The following is a 15,168-nucleotide window of genomic DNA, read 5'->3' on the forward strand; positions in this document are numbered from 1 at the left end:
AGGTGTATGATCTATCTTTATTCTTAGAAACACTGGTACTGTACTAAGGCTGCCACGATTAGTCGACTAGTCACGACGACGTCGACTACCAAAATCGTCGCCGACATATTTGGTAATCGCCGTAGTCGCATGTTTTTTTGGAGCTGAAATAAGCGTTTATTTTTTATTTTATTTTTTGCCTAGCACCAGGGGAGCCCCCCCTCCCAAATGTCGTTGTTTGGTACCTGTACTATATCAATGACAATAAAGACCATTCATTTCATTCGATAAGCATTCGTTTTTCTTCCCTGAAGCTGCCACTGGCTAGCGTCTCCCAGTGTCTTTGATGTACATGCGCAGTGTCGGTCATCCGGGGCACACGTGACTTCCAAGGAAAAACAAACAGAGAAATGTCTTCCTGTCCTCGTACCTCTAAAGTGTGGGAGCATTTCAACCACAACGTTGAAAAATGTAAAATTTGCAAAGCTGAACTCGCTTATCATGGCAGCACGTCTATGATGCGCGAGCATCTAAAAAGGAAGCACGTTGTGGCAGATGACGAGGAAGACGATGGCTCGTCTCGGTAAGCTAGTTAGCTTGTTATTGGCTAACGATATCGTTACGTTAAAAGCCTTCTTACATTATTTTACGTTGTCATCAAAGCGATACTTATCAAATAGCTAAAAATGTTGTCTTAACGTTACAGTGCTAAGAAGGCGCGTTCTACTATGAGATGAGTGAAGCAAAGCAAAACTTTTGTACTCTGTACAAGTATTTATTTTTGTTTTTGTATTCTTTTGGTTGCCTAGTGCCTAGCCTACCTCATTTTACTCAGCAGTTTGCACCCTCTACTACTCTTTACATTACATTACATGCAAGTGATGCCAGAAATAAATCTGCAAAGTTCATTAAAATATATATTTTTGAGTGAACAATCATTTTAATTGTCTTTATTTTTAGTTAGCACATGCCTACAACAACAACTAACAACTTCAAGCTACATTTAGAAGCTGATTTAGAAGATGATAGCTAAATAAGAGCGATTGAGTAATTGTGCGATAAGCTGTAATTTATGATCCGATTAGTCGACTAATCGTTAAAATAATCGGTGACTAGTCGACTATGAAAATAATCGTTTGTGGCAGCCCTATACTGTACCATTTGGTGGTGATCCTCTGTGGCTCAGTTGGTAGAGCATTGCGCTAACAACGCTTAGGTTGTGGGTTGGGTTCGATTCCCGCTGGGACCATATATACTGAAAAATCTATGCACTCACTGCAATGTAAGTCGCTTTGGATAAAAGCATCAGTTAAATGGCATATATTACCATTTAAATGAGCACTGACACTGTTTTACTTCTCAAAAAGGTTAGAATCCCTTAACGCGTTTTACCGCCATGAAGTAACCTTCTTTGAACTTGAAGTAGATTGTATTGTATCCCTGTCCCTGCTGTCGAGGCTCTCGTGTGTCAACTGGTTTGTGTGTTGGTGTGTATTGTAAGTCGCTCTGGATAACAGCGCCTGCTAAATGACTAAAATGACACACAAAAATGTGTGTGCGGGGTATTGAATACTCTGCCTTCAAGGACTGCCAAATAGGAATGAGAAAAGTGGCTGTCTTCAATGAGGCGGTTGTTTTTTCTGTCTTATTTATTTCTGGGAATGTTAATTCCTTATGAAAGTGAGGGCCATGTACTGTTCAAGAGAAATGTAGCAAGGAGTTCACACGCCAATGCTTTTAAGTGCTTAATGGTGGGCTATTTGACCTCTGTTATCAAAACCATCATCATTGTTCTTTCTTGTGAGTGATATCCTAACAACTGCACCAAAGCTTGGGGAACGTCTCCTCGCTGAGTGGATAAGACTAGGCTCTCCAGGTTGAAGTCATTCTAGGGTCTACTCTGTCCAACCCAAAACCATCTCATCCTACAGTTTTTGACTGGATACACACACAACCCCCCCCCCCCCCACACACACACACCCCCCCCCCCCAGTAGATACGCCTCATCAACATGACCCAGAGCACAGTTCTCCTACATTTACATACTTCTCTCTCTCTCTCTCTCTCTCTCTCTCTTTCTCTCTCTCTCTCTCCTCCCCAGGTTGATGTTTCCTAGCGGGGAGCCCCCAGGGTTGCTTTCAAGATTGACCCCCGACAGCTTGCGGCCTCCGCCAATCTCCTGAGCGAGCTCTGCCTCCCACCAGACAAGACCGCCCACAAGGTCCCGCTGCGTCTGCCCGCGGCCAAGCCCAGCAACCTCTGCGCGGCCCTCGGCCAATCGCTGGGGCAGGACTTTGTCGCCATGGACACAGAGTCCACCTACTCGGGGTACTCTTACTACTCCGGCCGCTCTAGGGGATCCCACAGGCACGGGTAAGAAGAAGACCCTCTACTTCCTACACACACACACACACACACACACACACACACACACACACACACACACACCTACACACACACACACCTACACACACACACACACACACACACACACACACACACACACACACACACCTACACACACACACACACACACACACACACACACACCTACACACCTACACACACACACACACACATACACACACTTTTTTCGTCTTTTTGTGTGGTGATACTTTGGTATTCGCTCTCTCACTCTCTCTCTCTCGCTCTCTCGCTCTCTCTCTCCCTCTCTAATCTGTCTATCTGCCTCTCCAGCTCTGCATGTCTGTTCCCCGGGGGGGTGGGCAGGGGTTATTAGTCTGTCGTTAGTCAGCTAATGTGTGTCTGACAGGCCTCAGGAAGGGCGAGGGGACAGGTGCTAGAGGCCCGGCTCATGGCTCAGTGGATACATGGCGGGCCTGAAGAGGGAGGCTCCTATTCCAAACAGCCCCTCCTTTTTTCTAGCTATTCTCTCTCTCTCTCTCCCTCTCTCTCTCTCTCTCTCTCTGTCTCACTCCCTCTGTGGCACCTGTTACTGCTGAGTGACCATCTCTCTTGCTGGTTGGACCTCTCTTTACCTCCCTCCTCGCCACTCTCTTTCTCTCACACACACTCCCCTCCCTTTCTCGCTGTCTCACACACTCTCTCTATCTCTCTCTTTCCCTCTCCCACCGTCTCTCTTGCTCTCTCTCTCTCTCTCTTGATGTTTCTCAAGCCGTCACTCTCACCCTCCTCCTCTTTTATCTCTCCCTCTCTTCTCTCACACGTCACACCCCACTTCGCTGCGGGCGCCCATCCCTCGCTTCCATCCCTCTCTCCCAGGCCCCAGGCGTGTTGAAAAGTCCAGCAGCTGCCCTCCCTCATTCATCTCCACTTGACCCCCTCCCCCCCCCCCGCCCCCCCCCCCCCTCCTCTCTCTCTCTCTCTCTTCTGATTTCACCACCACAGTCCCTGAGGAGGGTCCAGGGAGGCACATGTCACATGTCACAGGGGGGTGGGGGGGGGGGGGGGTGAACCCACTGAGCCCCCAGCGCTCTTCTCACTTTCCCCCAGGGCAGGAATTTGTCCTTGTAGTTCTGAGCTATGCAGCAGAAGTGGGGCTCACTTCTGTGTGTGTGTGTGTGTGTGTGTGTGTGTGTGTGTGTGTGTGTGTGTGTGTGTGTGTGAGAGAGAGAGAGAGAAGAGAGAGAGAGAAGCTCTGTAACTCTGGAGTGAGTGACAGGGAATTGGAGAGGGATGCTTGGGCCTCTCTGCCAAACTCCTTTCCGCCGTCGCCTCCTCTCTCCCGCTATGCCAAGGCCACCGGCTGGCCTCTTAATTTGATAGACAAAAGAGAAATTGTTGGCTTTTAAAGCCCCCGCCATCCTCATCTGAAGGTAATCCTTTTACTCCAGTGGGGAGTGTGTGCCATGCGTGAAGCGGCTTTGGATTGCCATTGTCTAATTATGTCTGTGCCAGGGATGGAGCCAGACTCACCCAAACACAGGCGTGTGCGCGCGCACACACACACGCACACGCACACGCGTACACGCACACACACACGCACACACACACGCACACACACACACACACACACACACACACACACACACACACACACACACACACACACTCACACTAGTGTTTTTGTGGAAATCTGTGTCTGTCCTTGTCCTTGGCTTACATTTGTACAAAAAACCTCAGAAATATAATGGAGTTGGCATACGCTTTGAAGGTTGGAGGATGGTGGCAGAAGGCAGAAGGGTTTCATAGCATTCTGTCTAATAGCTCCAGCTGCCTGGTGCTTACCCACCGGGTCTCTCATATCTCAGCTGCTTCTACTGAGCTCTGTCTTTCTTGTGCTGTGTCCATAATTCTGTCGTCTCCATCTCTCTTCTATCCTAGACCAAGAACACATACAATGACGCATCAAGTGTGAAGTGCTTTTCGTTTGCCTCGGGCAACTGCTTGTATATTGGGGACTTCTTTTCAGTTTTGGAAGAGGAGGGGGACTCTTCTTACACTGTCGACGTGACAGTTTCCCGACGATTATTGAATACACTAGTGAATCACATTAGTCGTTACTCATGTGGAAAATTGGGTCGTTTGATTGGTAAAACTTCAATTACCGGTAAGTGGCCCATATTTTATTAGCATGGGGAAATGGATGAATGAAATGCCGAACTCCAATCCCTTTTTATGATGCGTATTATAGTAGGAGTATAACAGTTCCCCAAACTGTTCCTCGCTCTGAAGTTGGCCATGGAGAATGAGCCTTGTGAAAGCATTCAAGATTCAAATGTTTTTAAGATACAAGCATGAGTAAGACATGAGTCATTACATCTACATGACTTCTAGCAGAGCTTTCCAAGCTTTTGTCTTGCTAAACGCAGACCTGGTGTTATACTCCAGTGTCTGCCCAGACTCTCTACTAAGACCCTCCATACAGTGACTACAGCACATGCCGGTTTACACATTTTCATCGAAATTCAATGGAAGCCACATAATGTTCGCTCGCTACAGAGCAAGGGAGAAGGGGGGTAATGGAAACACTGGGGTCTGTTCGTGTGACTGTAACGATAGAGAACACTCAGATATAAAGATGCTGTGTAGATCAGGTATGAATGTCTGTCATGAAGATGAGGGAGTCCTGGCAGATCTCTAGATTACATTGAGGCCGTCCTCCTGCAGTCGGCCCTGGTGGTGTTATCAGTGTTGACCTCATCCTGGCAAACAGCGCGGGCCCAGCACTGCCTGTCACACACTATACCCTGGGCCTCTCTGACTCAACTTGTGTCAACACTGAACACAAACATGTGAGGTTGTAACTGACACGCATGCAATGGCTAATTTTACTTTTTTCTTTTTCTTTTTCGTTTGACATTGACATGATCTAACCATATAATCATTGGATTTAATTTGTAATTCAAATAGCTTATTGATAGTTAGTTTGTTTTCCTTTTAAAATAATACAAATATTGCTCTGTGATTTATGCTAAGTATGATAAGAAGACATTTACAATTAATTAATAAGGATTAATACTATCTCTATTGCTAATACTTTTGTTTTGACAGTGGTATCTCTTTTCTCTGTCCAATGTTATAGATGACCACTTTAAACACTGGATAGTCAGGCTGCATTCTAGTCTGTGGTTCTGGGTGTTTTCCTCACACTGCACTCTGGGCCTCTGGCTATACTTGTAACCCTCTGGCTATACTTGTGTCAACACTGAACCCTCTGGCTATACTTGTGTCAACACTGAAATGCTCTGAGCGGACTTGCCCAATGTGATGGATGGAGGAATATTCAATGTCCAGGTATCTTAAAAAGCAGTTAGTATTGTGTGTGTGTGTGTGTGTGTGTGTGTGTGTGTGTGTGTGTGAATATCTCTCTACATATAAAGCTCCCCACCCCCACTTGCCCCCAATAAAGTTCCAGTGTCATTGAGCACCATGATTCTCAAGGTGCAGGGATACACTCTCTCTCTCTCTCTCTCTCTCTCTCTCTCTCTCTCTCTCTCTCTCTCTCTTTTTCTCTTTCTCTCTCTCTCTCTCTCTCTCTCTTTTTCTCTCTTTTTCTCTCTCTCTCTCTCTCTCTCTCTCTTTTTCTCTCTCTCTCTCTCTCTCTCTCTCTCTAATGTGATCATGGGGCAGAAACGATGGTGCTGAGAGGTGTGGTTATGTATTTGGCTCCTCCTTGCCGCCTCCTTCAGCTGACACTGGTCCCTTCGGTAGTTCCTCCAGTTCCTCTGGCTCTGTGTGTTGACACACGGGTCGTTTTCACACAGGTGTGTGGTTTGGCCTACCAGTCATGCGTAGAGAGTAAGTGAATTGGTCTACTGATTTTTTGGCAGAAGTGTATGCACACACACACACACACACAGACACACACACACACACATCCACCTACCCTCCTGTCTGTCAGTTGGAGGGGGGGGGGGGGGGGGGCTCCGAGTCAGACTACTTACCTGCGGGTGTTACAGTGAGAAGCGTTTCCCCAGCTCTGGAAAGGCTATGCCCCAGCATGCCAAGCTTCACTACCCCCACAGGACTCCCTCTACCCCCCTACCCCCCTACCCCCCCACCTCTTAAACCCCTACCTGCTTTAGGAAGCCACGCTGGAAGTCAAATTCCATTAATCAGATCATAGCAGGGCAGAGCTTTGGAATACCAATGAGTCGGCTGCATGTTAATGATGTTGGCTAGGAGGATGTTGGAGGGGGAAGGGGACGGAAACAGATTGATATGCAGACTCGTCTGCCACAAGCCACTTTTGCCAAAGACTTCTGCTTTCGTGACTATGATATTATTTTGTACATATTGACATACTTAAACTGTCCATATAATTACAGTATAACCGTTTTATTATTACTTTTTTGGGGGGGATATTTTTTTTATTATTATATTTTTTTTGATCACAAACCAAACACAATACAAACACTAACAACAAATACAACAGAAAACAACAGAAAAAACAAAAGTGACAACCCCCCCCCCCAACCCACCTTGTACCCTGCCCCCCCCCCCCCCCACACACACACCACTGTAATTAATTAATTGATTGAACGATTCTAATCAATTTCACCAGTTCCCATGTGTCCAGAGTCACAGACAACTACACTCTATGAAGGAGAAGTCCAACCTTTCCAACTATCAACTATTTGTCTCTATGTAATGATAACCATAACCATAACCATATGTGACTGCTCCTGGTGTTTCTGGACACCTCTCGGAAATGAGAAAGACGTCAAATTCGTCTTTAAAGTTTTTTTTTCTTTTTTTTCCAGATTTTCGTTTTTTTAGCTAACATTCAACTCGAAGATGTGAAGTACCCACTCGTTATTTTTCCGAACAGTTTTACGTTCATTAAATAAGTGTAATCTATAACACAATGACTTCGTTTCTTGTTGTTTGATGGGGATTCATTATCTTTGATGGGGATTTTATGTGCTTAGTGATTTCCGGTGTAGCAACTTTCAAATACTCATGTCGTCTTCAATTTGTTTCCGATTTCAATGTATGATGCATCATTTGAAAGCTTACAATCTGTAGTTTAAGCACATGTAAAAAACTGAAAAATGATTTCGCCTACAGGTAGCCCTTTTCATTGGGCTGTGTCACATATTCTCAACTCATACAATTCACAGCCCCGATGTCTCACCCAACCCAACCTGAAAAGGCCTAGAGTGCCTGGTTTAAACTACCATACCCTGGCATGTACTCTACCACAGTAGCACTCTCTGACTATGACTTCACCCCCCAACCCCCCCCCCCCCCCCGCGCGCAGCCTCCAATTAGCGATTAGAATCGCTGTCAGCTTCTAAATGATGATCAGCCTGGCTGGAATAACTGTAGCTAAATTAATGATGGTATCCATCCATCATACCATCATTTATTTAGGGCTTTCTTCAACCTCCCATTCCTTTTAGATGTATTACATTTGAATAGCTGTCTTTTTGGGGGGGGGCGGTATGGGGGGTTTGGTTCTCTCTGCTGGCTTTGAAAGAGACAGCAAATGTAATATACTGTGCATTTTCACCCTGGGAGTCCCCACTGGAAATGCCAGTTGCAAAATACCTATCAACTATGACTGAATCTTTCACTACCAGCTCTTCCAAACTTAAAGGTGGCATTTCTGGAGTACCACTGAATTGCCCGTTTTGAGTCTATTGAAAACTATTTTTTGTGTTAATGCTCTGTGCATCGCAAATAGTTTTTTGGTATCTCTACCTGGCTTCATGTGGTTGTGAAGGGCTTGCTTTAACAGGGGTTTTCTAAAGGAAGCTGTGTCCTTGGCTGAACAGGAAGTACAGGAATAGAAGCAGGAAACGGTGGAGTGAACACCCTTTTATCACAACATCTAGCTCCCCTAGAGACCTACAGCTGCCAATCACACTGTCTCCCTGACGAGCTCATCACCAGTCAGGATATTCCGATGCTGTCACTTCAACAAGGCTGTCCAACCACTCTCTCTAATGCTTTGTGTACTGTATGCGGCACACAAGCCATGCGGAAGTGCCAATCATCATTTATTGAGTTTAAATTGAATTTCGGTTCGTACTCAATAGATATGGGATGTGCAATATTGCTTGAATGATTCTGTGTGGGTGCTGATTTGATTTGACTAGTCCTGTCTAGGTCTCTATGCATCCTCTTCTGAAATATTGCCACTGCTGTTTATTTATGAGTCATGGTTAAAATTGCCCATGAGTAGGACCTGTGGTGAAGAAACAAGCTTAAAGAAGGGGAAATTAACATTTAGTTTGAAAAGAAAAATCGCTATGAGGGATTCTCTTGTACGGTACTCTCCTCAGCTGGGCAGCATTGCTGGACGGTTGCCTAGTGATCCAGTGAGGTGTTGCTCAGTAGTCTCTCTTTAGATACAGTGGGGGAAATAAGTATTGAACACATCAGCTAATTAATTCATTCAACATATTGCCATGCAGGTATTCACTTGAAATTTAGACCATACATTGATATTATCAATAAAACTACACAGCTAAAGACATTTTAACACTCTAATCCATAACAAATTAATTGAATACCCTAATGTAATACTGGGTGGAGAAGCTTTGTTTCCAATGACAGCTTCTAGAAGATGCTTCCTGTACGAAAAAGCGAATCTCTCACAGTGATCAGGTGGGATTTTGACCCATTCTTCAACACAGACAGTCTTTCAATCTTGAAGATTCTGGGGGACCCGCTGGTGAATCTTGATCTTCAGTTCCTTCCTAAATTTTTCCATTGGATTTAAGTCTGGTGATTGACTAGGCCAGTCCAACACCTTTATTTTCTTCCTCTTGAATCAATTGAGAGTCTCCTTTGCAGTATGTTTTGGATCGTTGTCCTGCTGGCAGATCCACCTGTGTCTCATCGTCATCATCCTGATGGATGGCAACAGATTCTTCTCAAGAAGTTCCCGGTAGGCTACATGGCTCCATTCATCCTCCATTCGATAATTTGGATTCCACTAGTACCATGTGAAAAGAAACAGCCCCATACCATGATGCATCTACCTCCGAACTTCACTGTAGGTATGGTCTTTTTAGGATCATTTTGAGGATCATAGCCATTTCTCCTCCAAACATGGTATGTTGTGTTGGGAGAGCTCTTTGCCTCTACCCATCATGAGATGTTTCTTGCAGGAAGGCTTGGTGACAAATGATTTGTTTACCTGCATTCAGAGGTTGGAAACCCTTTTTCAAAGAGTCAAAGTACTTACCCACCATGTACTAATTCGATTTTAATTAGCACAGGTAGCAGAAGTCATTAGTGACATAAGCTGCTTTAATGCCTTTTCTTACTGTGTTCAATACTTTTTTCCTTTGTTATTCCACTTTATTGCACATAGCTTTTTTATGGATTGGAATGTTACAATTTCTTTAGCTGTGTAGTTTTATTGAGTGCTAATGTCTGGTCTAAATTAATTAATCAATTAATTAATGTGAATAGCTGCAATGGAAATATGTTGATTTAGTGTTGAATACTTATTTCCACCACTGTATATTAGATACTCCATATCTTATCTCTATCACATATGACAGTCACTCTCTGGCTCTCTCCTCAACATTGCCTGTCTGTCTGTCTTTCTCTCTCTCTCCTCATCCCTTCATCCCTCCCTCTATCCCTTCATTCTCATATTGCCCCCCTCAGTAACAGAACAGGAGGTATATATCCAACACGGTGGAGGCCGCAGGGGGCTGGGAGGGCAGGAGGGAGGGAGGGAGGGAGGGAGGGATGGGACAGATCAGAGATTAGTGAGAGTGAGGGGGGAGGGGGGGGCGTTGAGCTGCCTGTCAGTGTCAGGGAGTGGTAATGGAACTGGAGAATGGGCAACGTGCCATGTGGTGTGTACTGTATACTGTATCAGACCTCCTCTCGCCCGCCACTCCTACACAGGATTACAGATCTGGGGGCTGAGAGTGAACGGGTCAGAGTCAGGGGTCAACTCAGCTAATGGGCCTCATATGTGGGGGAGATGAGAGGAGTGAAGGAAGGGAGGGTGGGGAAGAAGAGGAGGGGAGGGAGGGGAGGAAGGAGGATAAGTGGAGAAAAGTTCATTTGGTTTTGCAGTGGTTTGGTTATGAGGAAAGGGTGGAGGCATGAAACAAAGAGGGCTCTGCCACCTTCTAAGCTGCATTATTGGGGAAAGGGCGATAGCCCTGCTGCTTATCTGGCCCACACAGCACTCTAGCATTTTCCTGTGGGTGTACGTGTGTACGTGTGTGTGTGTGTGTGTGTATATGTGTGTGTACGTGTGTGTGTGTGTGTGTACAGTTGTGTCCTCACAACGTGTCATTTTGAATTGTCTGCCAGACGTTCACTGTGAGAAAAACAGAGAAGGAAATTAGGAAACAAAACATTTTTATTGAAAACTGAAATCACTTGCAAGTGAAAGCTTGCGGGATTGAGGTTGTAGTGGATGATGGTTTGTAACCCGCTGGTCGCTGCATCTACGGAGAAAAATGAGGGAGGGAGAGAGAGAGTGGAAGGGAAAACGAGAGTGTAGCTGCCTGTCTCTCCTCACCCCCTCCTCACTACTTGTCATTGTTTTACAGTGAGCGCAGCCGAGACCGCCACAAGTCCCGCAGCAAGGACGGCAATCGCTCTGAGAAGTCGGTCACCATCAACGCACCGCCGGCAGAACCACTCCTCGGGGACTCATCTGTACGGGGGGAGGAGGTCCAGGTAGGCCCACAACCATTCTACAACCATACTACAACTATACTGCAACCAACCCCTAAACCACCCCGGCAACCAACCCACAGCAACACGCCCAGCTAGGGAGCCAGCAACCACTGATCCACGTCCTTAAATGGACATGTACAGTCTTCTCCGTTGTTTAACAGTAATCCCAGAGCGAACTTTCACCAGAAATTCCTCTCTGTACTTTCTCAGAAGTACTTGAGTCTGCCTGGTCTAGGGGTAACTTTTCTAACCTGTCAGCTTAAGCCAGGAGATTGAACCTATTAGTTCAAAGGCCACCCTCTCCTATCATGTTGAACTATACATGATGTCTTTGAGCTAGGAAGTGGTCATTTTTAGGTCATTGTTTATGTGTAGCTGCCTAGCTCATCATAAAAGTGCCTTTTCTAAAGCCTTAAGAAACAGGTGGCCTTTGGACTATATCCATGGCCTTGTGTATATCCCTGTTTCCATCCCTCTCCTATCCGATCATCCCCTGTCATTTATTCTACAATGCCTGGGTTGTGGTTAGGCTGAGTGCTTTCGATGTCGACTTATCTTCCAATCATCGTGATCAGAGTGCATCAGAGGATTGTTGTTCTTCTCAATCTATATCTCTCTGTGTTAACGCTTCACAGGGGCGTTTATCTGTGTTTGCAGTAAATGATGTCTTTGTAATGTATATGCATCAGAGGCACATAAATCATAAACATATAATCCACTCGTGGTCAAGAGAATCAATCTAGCTCCTGGATAGGCTCTATCCCTTTGTGGTTCAGATGAAGACTTCCACTTCGCAGGCTTGATTTGAAGCTTTCAGATTATAGAAAGTGCTTTTATGTCCCTTTAATGGTGGAGCTGATCAATGTTTCAATGTCTCTGGTGTTAAGTGGTTCATTGTGGCTTCATGGTTTTTGCCATTTTCTGATGAAGTAGTCATAAAAATATTACTTTTTTGGGGTTATTTTTGTGTGCTACAGTATTGTATGTCTGGCCATGGAAGAGACTGATGAATGAAATGATGTATTGAGACATGACTGACTGACTGACTAGTATACAGAGGATGAGAGGTCTGTGTTCCAAGTGCTCTCTGTCTCTGCGGTGGTGTAGAGAGCCAAGAGAGAGACACAGACCAGCACGTAACTTACCAACAATCACTGACCTACTTGGCTTATTCCCTCCGTCAAAGCTTGTGAGAGTGGTGTGTGTGTGTGTGTGTGTGTGTGTGTGTGTGTGTGTGTGTGTGTGTGTGTGTGTGTGTGTGTGTGTGTGTGTGGGCATGCACCCGTTTGTCAATGTCACTTTCTGTGTGTGTGTGAGAGACTTTTTGTGTCTGCATGATTGTGTGTGCATGTGTGCATTTGTGTGTGTATAATGCATCACAGGATTTGCCACAGAGCAGTATTTTGGTATCTTATCTTATTTATGTCGTTCCCCACAGTACTGCTGACGGGTGTCGTTTTTTGGCTTTAGTCAGAGAGAGTAATCAGGGCCACTGATTATACAGAGAGAGGCACCACAGCTCAGTATAGAGCAGTATGCATATTCCACAGTGTGGAATCCTCTCTTCCCTGTTGGCTGCCTATCTGGATCAGGAAGCCAGTTTGGGCGGGGCTGGGAGGGTTAAAGTTAATAAATATATTACTTTAACCTTGATCAAGTGTGGACTTTTTGTTGTGATCACTGGGCTTGGTCATAACAAAGAGGGGGCTCGTCAAAAAGTAAGGTGTTGCTAAGGTGTGGGTTTAGATTTATATCATTTTGTATTTTATGTTGAATTACTATCGGTAATATTTATATTTTAAAATATTGGTGATGGCTGCTAATTTATACAACTTTATTCAGGCCCCTTCTGAACAGCTTTTGGAATGTTGCACCAAAGACCAGTTGGTTCAAATTTCAGATCATTATGTGGTTGAGTGTAGTCCGTCTCTATTGAAGGAGAGCTTCAAGGCCATGTTGAAGGTTAAGCTAGTTGAGGGTGGTTTTAACTGGAAGGGATCCTCAGCTTGTTAATTGTATCTCCGGGTGTTGCTGGGTTGGGTTTTGACCAACAAAAATAGTTGTTATTGCCAAAAGTTGAGCATCAAAACAGTGAGCTTGCATTAGGAGATTAAACAGAAAACTGAGTTTGCTGAATTACAGTTAGAAGGGAGGAATCTAGACCTCATCAAGGAGGGTTGGCCTAAGGAGGAAGCGGGGTCTCCAGTCAGAGCTGCTCAAAATGACATGGGGGTCAAATTGTGGTTGCTTCCTAGATTCAATGAGAGTGACCCAGATACTTTTTGTTCTTTGTTTGAGAGAGTCGTGGACACTCAGGATTGGTCTGATGCAGACTGCACTTTATTGGTACAATGTGTATTGGTGGGTAAGGCTCAAGAGACATATGCAGCACTTAGTGCATCTGACTGTACGGTTTATGTAACCGTCAAAATGGCAGTGCTAAAGGCCTATGAACTAGTGCCAGAGGCTTGCAGACAGCAGTGTCTTGCCCAAGGACACGTGGCCAGCGGGGATCGAACCGCTGACCTTGCATTATTAGACACCCACTCTACCTCCTGAGCCACAGCCGGCCATTACTACTAGACTACTAGTAGATTTCTATTAGATGACTACCCTTACTAGAGTGTGCGCCAACTTTGTCAGTGAACACAAGGTAAAAACCTCCTAGCGACGGCATAATCTATTAGTTGAAGGTATTGATTTTATTCTTGCAGGTTTTGTGCAGGTGGTACATGTGCAGGCATGTGGTTACACAGTAAAACCCTGTTGTCCCTGTCCTAGAAGAGTCTGAGGACTCTCCGGCTTGCACAGTCATACGTGCCATGTGCCGTGAGCAGGCAGTGACCCCTTGCTTATTTCAGAACAATTTGATTTGCCTCTCCCTGAACAGCTCCACTTGGTTTCTTGGGAGGATTTAGTGAAGGAACAGCAGCTGGACTCTTTGTTGAAGGAGCTCTTTGAGAGAGTATTACCAGCTAATGTGATAGAGAGTTGTGCCTAGGGTTGCAAAGGTTCGGAAACTTTCCGGGATTTTTTAGGATTTTTTTCATGTGCAGTGCACTCTTCCATCACATGTACAGCTGATTCTCAAGATCTTGCACACTAATGAGATGCTATTGAGCCAACACTACTACACTGTCTGAGCCATGGGCTACATGCTTTCGGGTAAGTTAGGGTTAGGGTTAGGATGGGTCATTGGGGATCACACTTTCAGGCCAGCTCCTCTTTATCCTGTCCCTACGGTGGGTCTCTCATTGGAGTACTTTGCTGATTGTGTTGGTCCATTGCCACGCTCAAAGTCTGGCAGTAGCTATCTGCTTACCATTATGTGTCAAACTACTAGGTATCCTGCTGCTTACACACAATAACAGTTTTAGCTCAGTTTATCTCTTTGTTTGGCATTTCTTGCTTGATTATGCAAATGGTTATGATCGTCGTGCTGACAATAGAGCTTCGGCGACCAAGTGCTAGCATTGTTGCCTATTGTGGGTTCAACCTTTCAGGCCAAGTTCATTTGTCCGTTCACAGTGGTTCGCAAGGAGATTGAGCAAAATTACATTGTCGCATCTCCTACGCAGAGGAAGAAAAAGCTGATCCATGTCAATTTGTTGAAGCTATATTATGCTCTGTCATCGGCAATCAACTACTTTGGTTGAGAAGGGGGAGGTTTCACTTAGCACTGGTTCTGCACTTTCTGCATTTACAGTTGCTTTAGACTCTTCGCCTCATGTCTGAGGAGAGCTCAGCCTCCGATCTTGGGGTTTTGAAAGGCAGGTTGCCAATCTCTGGAACATTGGCGAATTTGGATTCTATTCACGGTCATTTGGACTGCGCAAAACATACGGAGTTGGTTCACCTTATTGAAGGTTATGCCGTGTTGTTCTCTGATTCACATGTACTCGTCTAATTGAACATGATGTTGATATTGGAGATGCCCAGCCCATAAGGCAGTGCTTCAATAGAGTTTCACCTGACAAGTGTAAGCATTCAGATGCAGGAGTAATGTATATTGGATAATGATATTACTGAACTTTCTGGTTCCAGTTGGGCTTCATCTTGTCTGTTAGTCAGGAAATCTGACACATTTTTCAGGCCATACAC

The 15,168-nt window shown here is 45.2% G+C and overlaps 1 protein-coding gene across 1 annotated transcript in view; it reads left to right on the forward strand.

Annotated features, from left to right (window-relative positions):
- The window catches only part of LOC308153263 (vang-like protein 1), a 49,341-nt gene that overhangs the window by 7,952 nt on the left and 26,221 nt on the right, over window positions 1-15,168 (forward strand). Inside the window, exons 2-3 of the mRNA XM_080526349.1 lie at window positions 2,081-2,352; window positions 10,938-11,067. Of these exons, the coding sequence (XP_080382475.1) occupies window positions 2,282-2,352; window positions 10,938-11,067 (201 nt within the window). The 5' untranslated portion in view covers window positions 2,081-2,281. The remainder of the gene's footprint in view (window positions 1-2,080; window positions 2,353-10,937; window positions 11,068-15,168) is intronic.

This window comes from Nansenia antarctica, assembly GCF_963989245.1.
Source record: "Nansenia antarctica genome assembly, chromosome: 3".
In the NCBI taxonomy this organism is placed as follows: Eukaryota; Metazoa; Chordata; class Actinopteri; order Argentiniformes; family Microstomatidae; genus Nansenia; species Nansenia antarctica.